The 22,193-nt window shown below is 34.6% G+C and overlaps 2 protein-coding genes across 3 annotated transcripts in view; one reads left to right on the forward strand and one right to left on the reverse strand.

Annotated features, from left to right (window-relative positions):
* Nucleotides 1-22,193, forward strand: part of LOC127868006 (meiotic recombination protein DMC1/LIM15 homolog) — a 35,078-nt gene that overhangs the window by 690 nt on the left and 12,195 nt on the right. Inside the window, exons 1-7 of one of the 2 annotated variants that reach the window (XM_052409562.1) lie at nucleotides 7,870-7,966; nucleotides 9,400-9,458; nucleotides 10,954-10,998; nucleotides 11,572-11,622; nucleotides 12,119-12,297; nucleotides 12,702-12,796; nucleotides 21,409-21,481. In XM_052409562.1, the coding sequence (XP_052265522.1) occupies nucleotides 9,402-9,458; nucleotides 10,954-10,998; nucleotides 11,572-11,622; nucleotides 12,119-12,297; nucleotides 12,702-12,796; nucleotides 21,409-21,481 (500 nt within the window). In that variant the 5' untranslated portion in view covers nucleotides 7,870-7,966; nucleotides 9,400-9,401. Of the gene's footprint in view, nucleotides 1-7,869; nucleotides 7,967-9,399; nucleotides 9,459-10,953; nucleotides 10,999-11,571; nucleotides 11,623-12,118; nucleotides 12,298-12,701; nucleotides 12,797-21,408; nucleotides 21,482-22,193 lie in introns of those variants that run through there. The other variant, XM_052409561.1, reaches the window with a different exon arrangement.
* On the reverse strand, nucleotides 832-7,567 carry LOC127868007 (NHP2-like protein 1). The gene is made up of 5 exons (XM_052409563.1): nucleotides 7,400-7,567; nucleotides 3,264-3,381; nucleotides 2,435-2,538; nucleotides 2,029-2,062; nucleotides 832-1,264 (listed from the first exon to the last, which is right to left on the reverse strand). Exons 1-5 carry the CDS (start codon nucleotides 7,400-7,402, stop codon nucleotides 1,140-1,142), a joined length of 384 nt encoding a protein of 127 aa, XP_052265523.1. The 5' UTR covers nucleotides 7,403-7,567; the 3' UTR covers nucleotides 832-1,139.

The following is a 22,193-nucleotide window of genomic DNA, read 5'->3' on the forward strand; positions in this document are numbered from 1 at the left end:
AGCTAACAGAAATCATGCATACAAAACAATATTGTATGCTTGTGTTCATTACTTTCTCTGCGAGTAAAAGGCGACTTTATCATTTGTGCAAAATCTAATCTTTAGAAACGTCTATCTTGAAACAAGCATTTAGTCCTATTAAGTTACTATCACTTTCAACGTGTCCTTATTTTTCAGTTGAATCCTTCCTTGCTAAAGTGAAGATTGCCCCGGAGGGTTAACAGAGCAAACACTCCGCTATCTCATAGATTACATTTACTTTATAGCGTACATTCTATCCAATTTTATTCAAAATTTTAAATGATAATTGCTTAATATTGTATTCATTTCGGCAGTGTTTAACAGAAAAAAATTAATATTTGAAAGGCAGTAAATGTGTCATTACTTGTTTTCAGGGTCGTTGTCGCAACAATTACACATTAGATGTCTCAATACTTTAAACCTCTATTTGTTGTTGTTGTTAATGAAACACGTTTTATAAACATAAAAACGTCTTCTTGAAGTAATAGTACAAGTCAATGAGATTGTTGATATATTTGTAAACCCTCAAAACAAATTTCCGTCTCACTATGCTATATAAAATGATGCATCATGTAGTTGTTCTTGTTCCTGTTGAGCCCCGATCCAGACTCAGCTGGGTTCGCCCCTCTCCCCCACCTCCCTTATCCGCAAGTAGACACTTGCCAAGTATATCATTGTCAACTAAATTATCACCCAACTGAGCACCTTTGTACAGTTTTCACCGAGTCCTACAGACGCTGGCACAAAATCTTAAATGAACAATTTTAACAAGATATTCAATGTAAATGATCGAAAACTAAGTCAGCAACATTTGATTACATTAAAAAGGAAATATTTATTCAATAACAAATACAAAGTAAAATTGTTATGAAATATAAACACTTGTTAAAGGTGAACAAAATACATGTGATGTAAATGGCCCGACACATTTAGCTAAATGGTCTAATAATGAAAATTATGAAATGACATATATGAGACATGATCATACTGCATACATTACTAAATGAACACAATAAGAGAAATTTAAAGTAACAAGTTCTGTGCTGATAAGTTCATAGGTGGCCGAGCCCAAAAACAACTAAATTAATGCACAGCACAAGTCCCAACACAGCTGCAGCCTAGATGAGCAGTTTCTCGATGCTCTGCTGAACTTCCTGTATCTTGGGCTTCAGCTGTGACCCCTCGTGCACGATCACTGAGCAGGAGATCACTGGGCGGCTCACTCCACAGGCGCGACCCAATGCTGAAAGGGAGACAACTCTAGTGCATGCAATTCAATTTAGACATTGGGTATAAAACGATCACAGCATCGGTCATATCCCTATGTTCTCGTTGCGTCTGTTGCATACGTCATATTAACGTTGCATTTGTTAGACACATGACTTTGCACCAGTTCGTCTAAATTTGCACACACTACAATATATAGAAGGCACACAATTTGTTTTGAAGCGGAGCGGCTACCACCGTTACGCCGCATGTATCTTGTATTTCACAAACATTCGAAACGTGTTGAGTTTAATAAGCAAAAATAAATATTATGTGATTGTATTCTCCACGAACTACGTGACAGAAGCAACAAATCACAAACTCAAAAGTGAGAATAAGTATAATTAATTATAGTAAAATTGAATTAATCCTAATTGGGAAAATATTGTATGAAAATTAATCAGCTTTATAGGGAGTTAGTTAAAATTGAGCAATAAACTTGTGAGGCTATAAAAACACATGTCAGTAAAATGCTTATCTCCGGGTCTTGTAAACAAGGAATTGTGCCATGTTTACAAGCATACAAGCGCATGTTTTTACTTATATCTTTTTGGACCATTTCTAGGTTTCACTTTCATGTAACCAGTTTACATCTCCCAAGACAGGAGAAGTCTATTTGTTTGTTCATTCTCACAGTAAAGCTCGTCAATATTGACTGAACACTTGTGAATTAAAATTTAACCCCTATATTTTGCTGTTGAGGATTAAGAGGTTATAATAAATAAGTAACAGAAATCTTACCTTGCTTAGACTTCACAAAAACATAGGGGATGTTCTGAAAAAAGTGAAAGTTAATAGTATTATTTATTTAAATGTTTTTTTCCTTATACTAATTTGAACTGGTTTACAACAGACTTTCCTTTTAAAATTTTTATCACAATAAGATACATGTAGATTTGATATAAACTTTTTCTCCAAAATGGTTCATATTCGTTGCATGAGTGTACTGTGGACAATCTGTATGCATTTTCACCGGAGACAAAACTTGGGAAACTACTTTTCAGGGCTTTTTTTCCTGTTTTTGTGACAATACAATTGAGTCAAATGCCTCTGGACTCTCAAATTCTTGTGATTCCAAAAGCTCTGAATAAAAATCCGTCATGTATTACAGAAGGTATAGAAAGAGATAATCAAGTTGAAAGGTTACCTTGTCCTCACACAAGAGTGGAAGATGCAGAAGAATCTCCAGTGGTTCAGCATCTGCTGCCATGACAATAAACTCAGCAATACCACGGTTCAAAGTCTTTGTGGCTACAAAAAAGAATTTTATCAGAGTTCATTTTAAAAACACTGAAACAAACAAGGGATGTGTTTGTCAGAAACACAATGCCCCCTATTGCGCCGCTTTGAAATAAAATTTCAATATATCATTTGGCAGGTTAAGAAATTATCTCCCTTTTAAAGCTTTCTACTTCCCTTGGATTGTATTTTTTTACTTTTGACCTTGAAGGATGACCTTGACCATGACCTTTCACCACTCAAAATGTTCAGCTTCATGAGATACACATGCATGCCAAATATCAAGTTGCTATCTTCAATATTGCAAAAGTTATGGCCAATGTTAAAGTTTTCGGACGGACACACAGACAGACAGACAAACAGACTGACAGTTCAACTGCTATATGCCACCCTACCGGGGGCATATAAAGAAAGAAATCATTTTCCATAACTCAGGAATGGGTGTATATCTGTGTGAATTCAGTCTTTTTCACATCTGCTCTTCATGGATATGACAGATTCTAAGTTTCAAATTAATCTCCTAATGTATGTGGAAGAAGTACATTTTTTAAATGTATACAATTTTATGAAGACAAACGAAACATCACATTGTAACAGTTAACTCAAGTATACCTACTTCCTTGATCTTGTATTTTCCGTATTGCGTTGCTGTCCGAACAAATTATTTTGTTTCAATAAGTGTTTCTACAATATCCATCATTATTTCTCAATGCAATTAAACCAGTATTATGTCATACCTTCATTGGCACCTTTCTTCAGCTGCTTGTAGCTGGCAGCCTGCTGAACCAAGTCCAGAATCTTCTGAGTCAAAGTGGCATCAGCCAGAGGATATGCTTTAGGGTTCACTTCATCTGCCTGTATAATTTAGTAAATTACATTCATGCACAACCAGAAATGCATCTATATTCATACAAAGGGCTCTTATTGGGTTAAAGTTGCCTTTTGCCACCCATGTTCACCATTATATTTTTTTTGCCACAGTAAAGAAATTAGAGCTTTTTCGTAGTTACATGTATTGTTAAATTACAGTCATTGATGCCTATACAATGCATGTATCCTTCTCTCTTTGAATAAAACCACATATTACACTAGTACAGTAGTTACTTGAATATCCAGTTTAAATCAACAACCAAGATACAATTAGTCATTAATGCCCATTTGTTTACAGAGATATATTTAACTAGAAATTGCGTGGCAGAGGGCGACGTGTATCCCCACGCTGCATGTTTGACCCAGGAGCGCCCCAGGGTTGGTAATGGGGCCATGCATAATTGAGATTGACCCTATTGTCATATTGTCATTATAGAAATTCAGTATCAATAAGAAGTGAGTCGGTGTAGAAAGGAAGAAATTATAGTAAAAGGCAATTTTGGGTGGGTGTGGTCTATGTGGGCGGGGCGCCCCAGGGTTGGTAATGGGGCCATGCATAGTTGAGATTGACCGTATTGTCATAAGAGAGGTTCAGTATCAATTTGAAGTAAATCGTTGTAGAAATGAAGAAGTTAATGTAAAATAACCTAAAAAACTGAGTGAAAATCTCTGACCCGGCCCCACCCCAACCCCCATAACTTTTGACCCAGGGGTCAGATCAAAATTCCAAATAGTGCAGGGTCGCACATATGCTCATAGCTACCACGTGCAGGTTTTTTTGGCCCAATTTTATAGCCGAAATTTGGCTATGTTCCCAATCCCAAAAAGTATACTTTTTTCCCAAAATGTGGCAAAAAATTCCCAATTTCCAAAAAAAAAAAAATATATATTTTTTTTTTTTAGAAAGAAGTCTAATGCGTATTTTATCCTAATTTCAATTCAATTACATCTTACAAAGTATTATATGATTTTGTTCTTTTAATTTGAATGATTATAAAGAGTTATTTCAAATTTAGTATTTCCCTAATCAGTGGACTTTTCATGTGGAAAAAAAGGCTAATGAATAATCAATTCATTTTCCCAATTTCATGAAAATGCTGATAAAATTCCCAATTCCAAAGCCATGGGCTATCTTTCCAAAAAGTGGGGAAAAAAACCCTGACGTGTGTAAGTTTCAAGATTCTACATGTATTGCTAATAAAGTAGGAGGAGATAGTGGCCAGGACGGATGGACGGACAACCAGACAGACGGCGGAGATAACCACAATATCCCCACGCTTTTCAAAAAGCATGGGGATAAAAATCCTTTTTTGCCACTTTTTTTCAAATTGAAATATTTTATACCCCCGTTTCTAAAATAGTCACATTTGACCAAGTGTGATTGGCAGCAGAAGCCCTTTAATTAATAAAAGATATAACTGTAAATCCTCGACCTGTGATGATTTCCATAGTATTAAATGCTGTTTGGCCATATGAACAACAACAAAATTCATAGTAAGTAACGAAGTTCAGACAAATACATGTATGAATGATGAAAAAGATTGTAACATACAATGTAAAACACTGTTTTTTAATTATGGAAAAGGGGTCAGTGCCCGATTGACAGTTGAAATAATTTAATTCTCCGCTTTTTAACCCAAAGGGTTGCTGAGAGTTGCAATGCGCGTTCTATTTTTCAAAGGTGCTAAATTTGATCACCAATGCAAGAGTGGAATAGTACACGGAAACTGCAAAAATGTTCAATGTTTATCTGTCTAGACCACAACCTAATGTTCCATTAAAGCAAAAAATAATTGTTTTGTTTTTACTTTTGTTTTTCTTTTAAACTATCAACCAAAATGAAAAACTGTAGCAATATTGCTGACTTAAGTGTCACTATCAGTAAAGTTGCAGCACATAAATCTTTTGCATGCCACTATTTATGATTTAACCCAAGCAGTCTGCAAAATTAAAAAATTGAATATAGATCGCCTGAATTGCAATGAAAAAAATCCGAGAAAATAAACCAATAAATAATTAATTTATGCATTTTAGGTGTAAATTCTTACAGAGACACTGATTGGTTACTTCCATTAGTTTTCTATCATTAGTGATCTCCCTTAGATGTTATAGAGTGTAAAGTCCGGCTCGCGTATTTAAAATGTTGTAATACTTTTGGTAAACTGAACTTGCATTCTACGCCGATAAATGATATTATAGTGCGAGGTTTTTTTATAATTAAGTAAAACAGTTGTATGTGTGTTATTAATAGCTTTGAAATTACGAAACAACCGTAACAGCATACATGCCGGAATTTTTCAGGTCCAAATCGGGACTCTCCATAAAAAATTGGCGGGATATTTGACCAAAAAGCGGGACACCTAAAACGATCAATCATTCCACCTTTTCTTTAGTCAATAGTCAGTATATTATTTACAAAAACTCTAAATTTCTGCCAAATATTGACCATAAATGGTGTTCAGAATTTCGTGAACACAGACGTTCTCCATTTTTCCGGAAGTAAACACATTCTATAAACTAAAATGAGGGGTATCCCTGTATGCCTCGATTTGACATCCAATTGGTACAGCGATATCCCCTTGAACATATACAAATTGTGTGACACGATGTGAGCGCATCGATAACTGTTCTTATTCAACCAATCGTAAATTAACTATAAATTTAAATTGATGCAATATGTACCAACTATTTTCTAAAAATCAGTTGAAAACAAAAGGTAATTTATGAGAAACATCAATGTATATTGGTCATCATTTAATTTGTTTGATGTACAAAATCAGTTTTTTGACAGGATTTATAACCTTAGATTGTATAATACACAGCATAATCGTTGGACTTGATTGGGCCATAAAATACAAACGCAGGTGCAGGTGGCGTTTATTTCTGTATGATACATCATTCGATAGCAATTAGCAACCCCTATGATAAAAACACCTTGGTTTGAATGCTGATTAAATCAATAAGTTGCCGATAAATCGCCGCTAAGGTGTCAAAATCAACACTGGTGCACTCGAGTAGTAGAAGTTGGTTGTTAATTGGGGGCAATAAAGGGATTAGCGGTAAGTTTTAGCCAGAAAGAGCTCGAAAAGCGAATTTTATTAGAAACTTATAGCCCTTACATTGTTTTAAAAAAATGTCGGGACAAATCGTCTCATATCGGGATGGCGGGACAAAGAGCTCAAAAGCTGGACTGTCCCGCCGAGATCGGGATGTCTGGCATGTATGTGTAACAGTGTTTATCATTCATACGATTAAGATCGATACCCGTAAGCACCGGCTTTGTATTTTTACTGGTAAACACTTGCTGCCGAAAATTACACTTTCATTGTTCTGCTAAGGTCAGGTCAGGCTATGAAAAATTTCCTCTGGCTATGACATTTTCAAAGTTTCATAGCCACATTGGCTACGAAGACAAAAAAGGTTAGTTTTGCAGACTGAACCCAAGTCTATAATAATTTTCGAATATTTACACTGTTCCAAATTTCAACAGGAATAGTGTATTGAAACATTATTTTTTTTTATAAGGATGCATGCAAAGGATTATATCAGTAGGTTGCCATTCAGGTAAATTTAATGTGTTTTTTTAAGTTTATTTAAGCAGTCATTCAGGAAAAATATTATATTTGCCCAAAAAAACATTATTGAAATTGGCCTTAAATATATTTATCTGAAGGTACAGGATGCATGCAGATTCACAAATACAAATGACTCTTCCAACCTACCTAATGGACATCGAGTGTCCGACACATAAACAAAACAGAAAACTTTAAAGGGTGTTCAAGCGGAAGTCCCATCAATTTACAGAAAGTCAATCATCTTAAGGTTCAACGCAAAAGATGGCAGTTTGAACACAACACCAACTGTTTAACTAAAGGATGCGCTCTTTTTATTGTTACGTACTCCATTTAATACCTGCTAGTAATTAGGACAGATATTTCGGATATTAGAATTTACTCACAGCAAAATATATAAGAAATACATGCTTATAAATTAAAATACGTACCATTGTTGATGTTTTCTTGATATTGTTAAAAAAAATAGAAGTTTTAATCCTCTCTGCTTCTTTGTAAAGCGTCACGGAGGAAAAACGTTTCGTCTATCGGTAAAACGTTTCAAGCAAACACGTGCAAGAATATAAACAGGAAGTTGCGAGGAAGTGAATGTAAATTATTTAGTTTTTGGATTATTTACATGAAACATTAGAAAAATAACTGTCTTTAATTGCATTAAAAATGTATATTAATTTTCTATGAAAGAAATATTGTTATTATTAACAAATTTTAAAATTAAAAGATCTGTAATTTTAAACTAAAGAATCGGGTTACATTAAACTAACATTAAAACAATAAATTATGTAATTTTCTAAACAAAATGTAAACACAATTCAAAATATTTATTGTTTTTATTACTTAAATTAACTATGAATTATATACAGTTGTACTTAGTTATATTTCAACAAAATTTTGCCTGCATATTATTTGCATGCAATGTAGCCTACGGCGTCTTTCCGCTGAATTTTGATGCACAATTGTGCAGACGACGCACGAAGAGAAAGTATAAAGGTTTGCAGGTTAGTTGGATTATTTGGCGACAGTTCATAATAATTCACGTCATATCGCAATAAAGCTTAACAAGTTCTCAATAAAACTGATACAAAGCAATTGTAGCCGTATTATTGTGGACATTGTTATTAAAACCCTTGTCTAGCATGTCTAGTCTTATTTATAAGACGCGCAAAGAATTTAGAGATACTTTTGATATGGGCTAAATTCTTTGGAACCAAAGATAACCAATATAAAAAGTAGCTTAATATTTGAGAGCGTCAACAAGTTCGACTAAACCCTTGTCGTGCTTGTCAGTCAGTCGTGTTAATTTTTTTAAAGCATCAACATTTGGTCCGAACAGCAACTAAATGCTAAACCAAGGTTAAGAAGCCATTTGTTTAAATTACTAACGATAAACTTGCGATTACAACACACGCATGAGTTCCATGTTTTTGGTTTTAAAATCATTACTACGATTCAGATTGAAAATAATCTACAAAATCAACAAAAAAGAGGAAAAATTTGCTTCATTTCATTTCTAAATCTTGCTGCATCTAAAATGTATCCATACCATAGCCCATTCATGTTTACATTCTATTGGTCTGCATGAAGACATTTACAAATAATTGCAAATTGAATCAGATGACCACACTAGTGTCACCACAGCACGCTTCTTTCTAATGTGCAACTCTCCTTTGGAAATTAGATCAGCTATGCAAATAATGAATGCCATTGCAGACTGTGTATGAAACTATGCGCTTTGTATGGTTAATCATTCTGCAAAGTCACAAATTTGACATAGATTTTATGGGAATTAAATAATTCTTTGAAGGTAAATTGTTTATTGTTTGCAATAGTTCAGAAATTCTGTAACTTGTTTTCTTATTACACGGGAATAAGGTCACTGCAGCACATATATAATCAGTGATTTTTTTTGCTCAAATTTACAGCCGAATTTCGGCTGATTCCCAATCGCAAAAATACACGTTTTTTCCCAAAATTCTGACCAAAATTTCCCCAAAAAGCCCAACTTCCAAAAAAAAAAGTCTCAACTTTATTTTTTAAACATCTTACAAAATATATGACTTGAATTTATTCATTTTTGTCCATAAATCATTCCCAAACTTGCCACTTTTATTTATTAAAAAAAAAACAATTTGACCAGACTCCTTTTCTAGAAAACTCCCTGAACATGCACTTATAAACAATATCAATTCTGTTACTTATAATCCTATTTATAATGCTTAATTTTTCCCAATTTCATGGTTTATCGCGCTATTTTTCCCAATTCAAAAGGCACAGGCTGTAACAAATTAAAGCAAAAAAAATCACTGATAATATATGTTGTTAATATGTTAAAAAACCTCGCGTGGAGCAAGTTTTTTTCAGAATATGTATTTATCCTGATTTTATCAAGTTTCTTTGCAGGCATTATGTCAACTAATATTTATATTGTCAGATATGCTGGAAGAAGAAGACCAAGTTGTTGGAGAAGCTGTTCATGTTGATGATGATGAGGTTTGTAGAGAAGCATGTATTCACAAATCCATATGCAGGGCTATTTTACTAACCCATAATATACACTCATGAAAGCCGATTGAATGTACATCTATTCCTGAATACAGGTCCATTCAAGAGTTGAAGGTTTTTAAGATCCATGTTTACTCGTCAAAAAATGTGGTTGTAATATTTGAATTGGGTAATTTTGAAGCCAGAGCCAACAACTAAATGTTCAATATGATACATGTGCTGCACCTGCTGACTGTGAGTTTGATATCTTACTATATTTAAATGAACATGTGTGTTTGTTTTCGATTAAATATTAGACAGGCCTTGACACTAACTTTTTTGACAGGGTTCCCAGAGGGAACCCTACTTTCGACTTTTGGTGACCCTCACCCAAACTAGGGTTCCCTCCTGTTTCGACGCACAGCGTAAGGGCAAATAAGTAGAAGAAGCATACTAGTGCACATTTTTATTTCCAATATTCAATTCAGTTGTCATTGAAAGTTGACCCATTAATAGCTTATAAGCCGACAACCAAGACCAGATTTTTGCCCAATCTTGAAATTGCCGATTTCGTTTTTCTTTCTCGTAAGACCTACGCTTTTCTAACAGCTCTGCATTCGTTTTTGTTTTTTTGGGTGCAGGCTCTTTAACACCCTCTCCACATTTTTGTTTAAATGTCAGATCAAATTTATAACCAAATTTTGTTTTTGTTGTGGAGTGGCGAAAACCGTTTTAGTAATTCACCATGAGTTAATTTCCTTGGCATAATCGGAATACTTCACACATGTTTTCTTTTAGAAATCTTTTGTTTTGCATTATCAAACTTTATTTAATCGTGTATCGTCTAATACGAATTAAGCTTTATTTCTTTGATATCCTTATTGCACTAGTAAATTGTGTTACTGATGCAATTCTGTTTTACATATGTGATTCATAATTATGTCATTATAAATATGACCCGTAATTGGTATAATAAACAATTTTTGTACCACATAGTAACTGGTCCGAGATATTAAAAATACACTACTTACTGTTTCGGAAGTTATTCTTATATACACGGCAAGAAATAAAAGATAATTACGCAGATTCAAATAGTAAATCAATACGAAGTGGTTCTATAAATTTAGGGTTCCCGGAGGATCACTCAGCTTGAAAGAACTGGTGACCCTCACCAAAATCTGGTGTCCTCGGGTTCCCGGGACACCGTTAGTGTCGAGGCCTGTTAGAGAAAATTCACACGTGTGTTTTTTTCGATTAATTTTTCATAAGTAAAGAATAATAGGCCATGGAAAATCTGTATTGTTCCTATTATTATTTTTGCATGTACGTGTTGCATGTAAAAGAATTCAGTATGTTGTGTTGATTGAATCATTTTGCAGTGGGATTGCCGTGCATTCTTAAACACTTCCTTGTTCATTATTTACAAATGTATGGAAAAAAACTTTGTGTTGCTTTTGTATTAAAATGCTCTTAATATGGTACATTTATTCCTATCTTTTTACAGGAATCCCTCTTCCAAGACATTGACCTTCTACAAAACCATGGCATTGTAAGTCTGAAGTTTGATTGTTCAGACTTCAGTTATATTTTACTTTATAAATACAAAAAATATAAAACCTCAATTGAAATGACAAAACTAAAACAAAATCTTAAGGACATGGTTATTCTGGATCTAAGCAAATAATGTTATTATTTGTATTTTGAGCACACTTGAGCACATTGTGCTCTTCATTTATTTTTCCGATTTCAAGATTTTAAAATGAAAAATTGATGTTAAAATCTTGGGTCAGAAGAATATTGCAATTGTTGAATGTTTAAGATAACTGTTTGACATTCCACTTTTTCAATGTTCATTATTAATGTTCAAATGCAAGTTGTCCCTCATCCATATATCTTCTTTACACAATATCATTAGTTAACTTAAACATTTTATTATTTTATATTTCTTTCCAAATTAAATGTTTTATAGTACATGTATAGGTATTGTTATGCTGCTTTGTTTTTTGCTCAAAGTACAACATGTATGTGCATCAATCCAAAATCAGGGGATGGAGGTTCTGTTTGTTATTTGCAAATGCTCAGAACAAAAAAGAATATTTGTACATTTCTTTTTATTTTACAGAATGTTGCAGATATCAAAAAGTTAAAACAAAGTGGAATATGTACTATAAAGGTAATATTCTACATTGACTGCAACTTGAACACATACCTATATTCATTTTCTTATTAATGTTTTTTTTCTTTATGGCTTATTGGATAACATTTAAGAAAATGATGTATTATAATATTTAACTTTCTCATTGTGCAGCTTATGTTATTAAACTGTTCTGCTAACAAGTTAAGTATAAGTATTTTAACAACATTTAAGTTGTGACATTATGTACCTGTATACATAAATACACATTCATACTTTTTAACATTAAAACTGTCTATTTAGTGCTTCATGTAGCTGAATATGATGACCATCCTATAACGATCTAAAGTCTTGCAATACTAGAAATGTTTTATTCACCTGAATGACTAAGCAATTGTTCAGGCCCGAGAGCTCACATTTGATATGATTTTTCTGAGTCGTTAAGGGTTAAATCAGTTTATAATGTCAGTTATAATTTCTGCCTCTATAGTCATCATCTTTTGCCCATACCTATGCATTGTTTTGGAATGTGCAGGGTGTTCAGATGACTACCAGGAAGAAGCTGTGTGCCATCAAGGGAATATCAGAGGCCAAGATGGAGAAAATCAAGGAGGCGGCAAACAAGCTTATAGACCCTGGCTTCCTCACAGCTCTGGAGTATGCTGACAAGAGAAAGTGTGTGTTCTGCATAACAACTGGGAGTCAAGAACTGGAGTAAGATATCGGTGGCAGTTATTATAATTTTTTCAACTAAAATTATGTAGCTTTGAAAACAATGACTGGTATTGAATGAGAACTCGTTCTTTTCTTTCCATTATATCTGCAACAGTTATAATGAAGCCATAATGTATGCATGTAATATGGTGTTGGTTGTACTTAAAGCATTATTATGTGACTACATGTATTTTAAGTAAAATACACAATGCTTAAAAGGTTGTAAACCATTCTAAAACTAGATTTTAACATTTTATTGATGAAAGTAATGTATTGGCAATAATAGAAAAACGCAATGTAACAGATGGGTTCAATAAACTTTGATTTGAAACTTTTCCTACTAAAAACACTGATTTGCTTCTGTAGAAATGTGTCTCTAAAGGCCAGGAAATTTTTGGTTGCAGTAAACTGATGGGAGGTGGCGTAGAAAGCATGGCCATTACAGAGGCATTTGGGGAGTTTAGGACTGGCAAGACACAGCTGTCCCATACTCTGTGTGGTAAGCAACTTAATATTTCCAACCATTTCTCATAGATATCTAAAATACATTGCAAAACACAATTATGGCCTTTCTTTAAAAAAGTACATTTTTTTTAGTGATCATCACATTATCTATGTCAGTATTATGAAAATTGCTGTATTTGAAGTAAAAATGGAGAGATTTATTTTTTGCTCACCTGAGCACAAAAAGCTCTTTATGAAATATTTTAGTCACCATATTTGCCGCGTCCCTTTGTGGCGTCAACTTTGACCTCTAGAGGCCACGTTTTAGTCTTGATGAAATTTGGTCATAATGTTTATCTTGACAAAAAGATTATCTTGACATCTTGGCTTAGTTATAATCTGTATCATATGCGTCCAGAAACTAGATCACCAATTCAGATCTGTAAAAAAAACTTTTTTACGATTGTGGAATCCACATTTATGGCGCAATCTAAATGAAACTTGGTCAGAATGTTTAACTTGACAAGATGTACCTGATGTTTGAATATGGGTCACCTTAGTATCACTGCCGTTAATCAAGGGTGCCACCTTTTTTGGCGATGCATTAACAAATGCACAAATGTAAAGAAATATACAATCATAATTCATTTTGAAACGTTGGAACCTTTATAAGTTGTGCAATGGTGTAGTTTTTGAAAGCAAATTGATGTTTTTAGCCTGTGTGACAAGAACATGTCCACCAGATTGATACGCTAATGCCAGCAAACGATTGCCCTCAACATATACTAGTTGCTACATGCACAAACACATTTTCCTCTTGCCGATCTAATAGATCATTTTGCATTTTTCCAAAAGAGATGGAGCCAATACCAAGGAGGTGGCGCTAAGGACAGGAGTAAGGGTATCACGTTTACAGATTTTTCTAAACGTTTAAGCGAAATGAAATAAACGAAACCATACCGTTTAAACGGTATCCATACGTCAGTTTTAAAAGCATCAGTGCCATCACATTTCCAAACTGAAAGTAGTGATTATTTCGGGAAGTTAAATTTAGTTCATAACCCATTCGCACAATGACGTCATATTAAAACCAACTGTTCTCGTCGTTGTCTAACCATTGGGTTACGCGTTTTCTACTTAGATCTACATGCCGTTATATTTTGTAACAAAGATGAATTATTATTTAACCAACATTTCTTCAATAAGAGTACACGGGTGTTAATTTTTTTTTTATTGTTTTACTTAACAAGATGTACATCAAAACGAGTATCTGTTCATTAAATTAAAAATGAATGCCGATAAATAAACGGCGGGAAATTTTCCTCATGCACTTCATTCCGACGCGCGTTGAATGTTCAAGACGATGATCATGCAAGAAATAGCGGGAAACTTTTCCCGAGCACTTCGTGCCGATGCGGGTTAAATATTCAAGATGTCTAGGTCGTACAGGTGTATTGTTATGTCTACGGTACTGTGAATAAGGGCCATCTGGCGCACGTGATACAAATACGAGTCTTTTTCAGCAGCTTTTAATGAGTTTTGCAACATCGTAAGGTCATAAACTAAAATGGATTCTGTTGACATTGACTGTCGTTTAAACATTTACTGTTTTTGTAAACGTTTTTAAGCAAAACACGAAACGCCATCGTTTGAACGTGATACCCTTAGACAGGAGATGGCGCCAATACACGATATATGAATCAGCACATGACTTACATTCATTAAATAATGTTCCATTTCACAGTTCTTTTAATGCCCCCGGAAGGGTGGCATATAGCAGTTGAACTGTCCGTCAGTCTGTGCGTCCGTCCGAAAACTTTAACATTGGCCATAACTTTTGCAATATTGAAGATAGCAAGTTGATATTTGGCATGCATGTGTATCGTATGGAGCTGCACATCTTGAGTGGTGAAAGGTCAAGGTCATCCTTCAAGGTCAAATGTCAAAAAAACATATCAAAGGGAAGTAACAAGCTTTAAAGGGAGATAATTTCTATTTATCATTTGGCAACCTGAATAAAACTTATTGTACGATGTAAACCCAGAATATGTAATACTAAATAAATCCAATAACACAATTCTCAACATTCTCAAAATATTTCTTCTTCAACAAATGTGTATAATACAGTAAGATAATTCTCGATGTGACTTCTGCTTGAAACGGTGAGATTTGTTCCCTTATCCAAATACTTAATTCACTAAAAGGCAAAGGTGAACGAATCTTAATTAGGCTAAAATATATCATTTCTCTCCACTTACTTCTCCAAAAAATAAGGTTAGTTCTTTTTCGTTAACTTTTTTATTAAACTCAAGTTACTTTACAGTTTTATATCATATTCAATGACCGAAATCAACAAAATCTTTTTGCAACACAATCATGATTCTTCATAATTATGTATACTTAACTTGTTTGATTATATTTCATTATCATCAAATAAAGAAAAAAAAAATCGAACATTTAACCTGGAATACCACACAAAAAATGTACAGTCGGTAAAGAAAATTAAAACAGCTGAAACTGTGCATTTGTGCTACCTCCTGTCATTAGCGTCACCTCCTTAGCATTGGCTCCATCTTTTTATAAAAATTATATGTTAGACCGACTAGTGGCTGATGTACCGTATACGTGCGCTTATAAGACGCATTTTTAAGACTTAAATTAATAAGTTACAGTTGGGGTCGCGTCTTATAAGCGAGATACTGGTGAAAATAAACAAAAAATTTCAAAATATCGAGTTTACTGGGCTTATGCTAGCCAAGTTGGACACTTGTCAGTTGTTTTGAACCATCGCGGCAGCCATTTGCATTTTCTCTAAAGTCTGTATTGGCCCGTACCGTGTATCGGAACGCTATGTTCAGTTACCGATTTATTTGTAATAAAATGTTTTGTTACTGATTTTTTTGTCTACTATTTTTAATTTGAATTTTGTTATATTTGGGGCGTAATACGTTATATTGTCCGTGATTATTCTTGAAAAGTTTTTATCACCTGATTGTCTGCACGCGACGTCGTTAAATGCCATATAAATTGGCCATTATAGTATACTTGTTTAAGCGGCAACACGATGCCAACATGCTTAAAACAACAGCAAAATCAATTCTCAGTTTGATACTGTCAATTGTTTAATAAACACGCTGCCCATTACAAATGCTATTTGACAAGTTTGTATCACCTGATCGTCTTTGTTCCACGTCGTTAATTTTCAATTAAGACATAATTGGAAATTAGGGTATCCTCTGAAATAAGTTACCAGTTTGCAACTGTCAATTGTTAAATAAACACGTTTATTCAGACGACCCACTAATGCCGATGACACATTATTTATTAGGAGCCAACAAGGACGGGAGCAAAGAGCGACCGCATGCAATTATCCCCATATGGCTTTCTTCTTGACACGTGATTTCAATCTGCGCTTCGGAGTCTATCACTATCACGCGATTGGCTAATTTTATGAAAGTAGGCGTTACCTATTGTTGATAGACAATGGGCGTAAAATTTGCATAATCTAGGTAATAAAACTAAACGCTTTCAAAATATCTGCCTATTAGATTTCAATACCTGTCAAACAATACAATTAAGATGACTGACACGATCAATCTTGCTTGTGCATTGATATTACGAACGTAACATGTTTGCAATTGTTAGGGCAAATGATTAATACGCAATTGTTAGAAATTTTGTCAATTTGATAATTATTTTTATAAATTAAAACTCACTAATATATCATAAAATAAACAAATATTATTTACTTTTTTGTTTGATTGTTTTATTTTTCAGACTTGCGTGAATTACTAATTGTATGCAGCGTGAGTTTGAAAAATTCTCAATGTTTTACTAATTGATGATTTTCTTTAACATTCTGCCATTTTTCGGCCATTTTCCGGCCGATGAATACGGCAAAATTTAACCGCGTCTTACACGCGGGTCAGTCTCAAATGCACCCATTATAAAGTCCGAAGTCGGGGTGCGTCTTATAAGCGAGGGCGTCTTATAAGCGCACGTATACGGTATTTGTGAATGCAACAACTTGTTAATGTTCAAATTAATTGTTTGATGTCATTGGCTTTTTCATGGGATGAAAATGTGCTCGTCACACAGGCAAAAAACATCTCTATGCTTTCTAAATCACCACCATGACACAACTCTTAAAGGACTTCACGTTTGCAAATGGGTTGTAATGGTGTGTTTTTGTACATGTGTGGATGAATTAATCTTTGCTGAATCTCACTACATTGTAAGATTTTTTAAATGATGCGATATATGTTGAAAAACAAATAAAACTTATGCACCCTGTAAAATTTTCTGTGAATTTTCAAAACATACGGTCCTTAGCGCCACCTCGGAAGTAGCATTTGCTCATTTATCAATGCATCTCAAAAAAAGAGGTGGTGCCCGTGATTAAAGGCTGTGTAGTATGCAACCTAGGTCAACTGTTCAATAATTACATTAATAATAAACCTCAATGGTATTTTGTCAGGATGTTTATTTTGACAATATCTAGTTTAAGTGTGAATCTGAGTCACAAGGAAAAACTTTTTTTTTAAACTTGTTTTCACTCTACCAGCCGCGTTTATAACTTATCCTTAATTAAAAATTTTTGGAATGTTAATTATCCTGACAATATCTAGAACATGTTTGCATCTTGGTAACATTCATAAAAAACACTAGGTAACCAGGTCAAATATTAGAAAAACCTTGTTACCAATCTAGAAGCCACTCAATCTTGATGGAACTTGGTCTTGAATGTTAATCTTTAAAATATATTTAAAAAATTAGAATCTGGGTCACATTCATCCAACAAAAAAAGTCAGTAGGCCAAATCTTACACTAACCATGTAACCATTCTTGACGCCACATTTATGCATCCATTTTAATGGAATTTCTTCAGAATTTTATCTAGGCTTAGTTTGAATCTTGGTCACGTTTGTCCATAAATAACTAAGTTTTAAGTACAAATGTTGGGGAAAAAACTTGTTACCACTTAAGAATCCATATTTATGACTCAATCTGGATGAAGCTTGGTCAGAAGGTTTATGTTAACACAATATCAAGGCCGAATTCGAATCTGGAATACATTACTCCAAAAACCTAAGAAAAAAACATTGTTTCCTCCTTAGTAGCCACATTTATTTCCCAATCTTGATGAAACTTGGTAACAATGTTTGTATTGACAATATTCAGAACAAGTTAGAATCTGGGTCACGAGCATCCCACAACTAGGTCAACAGGTCAAGTCTTAGAATAACCATGTTACCACTATAAAAGCCACTTTAATGAGCCAATCTTGGTCAGAATTGTTATCTTGACCATATTTAGGTCATGTTTTAATCCCAGTCACACGCATTCAAAAACTATTTCAACACGTCAAGTTTAAGAGAAACAAAATTACAACTTTAGAAGCCGCATAATTTTACAACTCAATCATAAGAAAGCAATTGAGTGCTTGACAACATCAAACCCATATATAAATACGGGTAAAAAGTAATAAAAAATTTAGGTTACCATATCTGGTCTTTGACAAGTCACGTATCTTCAACTCAGGTGAGTGTTAAAGGGCTTCATGTGGATGTTGTACTAGTTAATCTTGAGCACAAGTAAACTATTTATGTTCATCTGTGCATTCAGAACATAGAAGAGTATACATTTTTAGCTCACCTGAGCACATATGGTGAGCTTTTGTGATTGCCTTTTGTCCGTCGTGCGGTGTGCGGCGTCAACATTTTGCCTTGTGAACACTCTAGAGGCCACATTTATTGTCCGATCTTCATGAAACTTGGTCAGAACATTTGTCCCATTGATAGTTCGAAACTGGGTCATGCTGGGTCAAAAACTAGGTAACTAGGTTAAAAAAAAGAAAAACCTTGTGAATACTGTAGAAGTCACATTTGATGCCCAATCTTCATGTAACTTTGTCAAAATGTTTTTCTAAATGATATGTTGGTTGAGTTCAAAAATGGTTCCGGTCCTTTGAAAAACATGGCCGCCAGGGGGCGGGGCAGTATTCCTTATATGGCTATAGAGAAACCTTGTGAAGAATCTAGAAGTCAATTCTTGCCCAACTATCATGAAACTTGCTCAAAACATTGGTTTCATTGATATCTCGGACCAGAAATGGTCCAGATTGGTGAAAAAACATGGCCGCCAGGGGGCGGGGTAGTTTTCTCTATATGTTTATAGTAAAAACATGTGAACACTGTAGAAGTCACATTTTTGGTCCAATCTTCATGAAATTTGGTCAGAACATGTGTTTTCTGGATATGACGGTTGAGTTGAAAAATGGATTGGATCGGTAAGAAAAAACATGGCTGCCAGGGGGAGGGGGTCATTTTCCTTATATTTACGGTATATAGTAAAAAAAGCTTGTGAACACTCTAAAAGTCACATTTTTTGCCTAATCATCATAAAATTTGTTCTAAACATCGATTTTATAGATATCTGGGACGAGTTCGAAAATGGTCATGATGGTTGGGAAAACATGGCCGCCAGGTGGTGGGGCAGTTTTCTCCTTTGTGTATATAGTGAAAACATGTGAACAGTCTAGAAGACACATTTTATTCCCAATCTTCATGAAATTTGGTCAGGACATTTGTTTCCTGGATGCGACAGTTGAGTTAAAAAATGATTTGGATCGGTTAAAAAACATGGCTGCGGGGGGGGGGGGTCTTTTCCCTTATATTTATATAGAAAAAAAAGCTTGACTGAACATTCTAGTTTCCTGATTTTCTGGCAGTTTTGTCTGAGCTTTCCTCTTTCTTCCTGCTGGTTTACCTCTTCCAGACATTTTGTGATGCTTTTGTTATATAACTAAGAAATCTCTGCAGATTAATGTAGATTTTTTAATTTTGATTTTTTCTGTAGGTTTAAGCCTTGGAATCCAATGCCAGAAAGGAAGTGATCACAGAACTTTCTATTTGTAGAATGGGCAGTAACTCTTATTCAAGAATTTGAAAGAACTCTTTATTCATCAACATACTAGTATGCTCTCCCTTGAAGGGTCCACATTTCTGCTAAAATAAACTGGGTTTTATTGTTTAATACAATAACCCACATTATCAAAGATTTGTGTTTTAAAACGGATTTAATGATTTTTATGCCCCCGGATCGAAAGATCGGGGGTATATTGTTTTTGGCCTGTCTGTCTGTCATTTTGTCTTCAAAACTTTTACCTTACATTAAAGTTTTGGAATAACTTTTGAAATATTGAACATAGCAACTTGATATTTGGCATGCATGTGTATCTCATGGAGCTGCACATTTTGAGTGGTGAAAGGTCAAGGTCATCCTTCAAGGTCAAAGGTAAAAAACAAAAACAAAAAACTTTAACCTTACATTAAAGTTTTGCAATAACTTTTTTAATATTCAACATAGCAACTTCATATTTGGCATGCATGTGTATCTCATAGAGCTGCACATTTTGAGTGGTGAAAGGTCAAGGTCATCCTTCAAGGTCAAAGGTCAACAAAAAAAGCTGCGCATTAGGGGGCATTGTGACAAACACATCTCTTGTTTAATTGGAAATATAACTGCAAGGTGAGTCTGAAAATAGTTCATGTTTGTTTATAAACAAGGCTCTCAGGGGGGTGGTAGTTTTTTATGCTCCCCCAAAATTTATTTTGGGGGGAGCATGTAGTCGCCGCTTCGTCTGTCCATGCGTGTGTGCGTCTGTCTGTCCGTCCGTCCGTGCACAATTTTTGTCCGGGCTATTTCTCAGCAACTAATGACAGGAATTCAATGAAACTTTATGGGAAGCTTCACTACCAAGAGGAGATGTGCATATTATCAGCGGGTTCTGGTCGGATGATTTTTCCCTGAGTTATGGCCCTTTGAAATTTTCTATAAAAAAATTCTTGTCCCCCAACTACTGTGCCCTCAAGACGTTTCCTTTTATCTGAATATATAGTGCAATATTGTGACAAAAAAAAACTTTGGGGAGCATCACCCGTCTCCGACGGTTTCTTGTTTGTATGTCTACAGTTGTTTATAGTGAAACATTGTGAATACTTTTAGTCACATTTTTAGTTCAATCTGAATGACACTTGCTTAGTGCAAATGTTGTCATCATATCTTGATTAAGTTTACTCAATTAGTTTTAATAATATCATCCTCAAACATGGTGACAATCTTTATGAGCATAATATTTTTTGCTCATGGTGAACTTTTGTGATCACTTTTTGTCAATTGTCTGTCTGCCGTTGTGCATCATGAATATTTGCCTTGTTAACACTGTAGCGGCCACATTTATTGTCGGATCTTCATGAAACTTTGTCCCAATGATATCTTGGACGAGTTCAAATATGGTTCAGTTCTGTTGAAAAACATCCGCCAGGCGCCATTTGTTGTTCATTCTTCATGAAACTAAATTACTTGGTTAGAACATTTGTTCCATTGATATCTTGGGCTGCAAAAAACATGTCATTTCTTTTTTTTCTCAGGTGAGCGACTTTGGGCCTTTCAGGCCCTCTTGTATATACATTGAGTTTAAAATGCCATTTGTGTGAAAACAACCGCATATGCATGCATGTACACTCACACATTCACACCACGCATTCACAATATTAGGTACATGTAGTAACACATAAAAATTATCAGTTTCAATGATTACTATTGCCAAACAGTTCTCAGATCTTCTGTTAATGTGTGTGTATTTCTGTTATCTCATTTTTGCAGTAACAGCACAGTTGCCTGGAGCCAAAGGTTACACAGGAGGAAAAGTGGTCTTTATCGACACTGAGAATACCTTGTATCCTTGGACAATTCTTATAGATGAATCTTGTTCTAGAAAAACAGGGATTAATGCACGTGTAGTGTCATCCCAGGTTAGACTTTTGGGTCCACACAGGCTAATCAGGGACAACTGTTTTACTAGTATTTTTCTTTTCAAGGAATCCTCCTCTGAAAAATCCAGTTAAGACTCATAGACTAATCTGGGAAGACTCATAGACTAATCTGGGAAGACTCATAGACTAATCTGGGAGGACACTTAATGCAGTTAAGACTCATATACTAATCTGGGAAGACACTTAATGCAGTTAAGACTCATAGACTAATCTGGGAAGACACTTAATGCAGTTAAGACTCATAGACTAATCTGGGAAGACACTTAATGCAGTTAAGACTCATAGACTAATCTGGGAAGACACTTAATGCAGTTAAGACTCATAGACTAATCTGGGAAGACACTTAATGCAGTTAAGACTCATATACTAATCTGGGAAGACACTTAATGCAGTTAAGACTCATAGACTAATCTGGGAAGACACTTAATGCAGTTAAGACTCATAGACTAATCTGGGAAGACACTTAATGCAGTTAAGACTCATAGACTAATCTGGGAAGACACTTAATGCAGTTAAGACTCATAGACTAATCTGGGAAGACACTTAATGCAGTTAAGACTCATAGACTAATCTGGGAAGACACTTAATGCAGTTAAGACTCATAGACTAATCTGG

The sequence above is a fragment of the Dreissena polymorpha genome, chromosome 2 (genome assembly GCF_020536995.1).
Source record: "Dreissena polymorpha isolate Duluth1 chromosome 2, UMN_Dpol_1.0, whole genome shotgun sequence".
NCBI lineage: Eukaryota > Metazoa > Mollusca > Bivalvia > Myida > Dreissenidae > Dreissena > Dreissena polymorpha.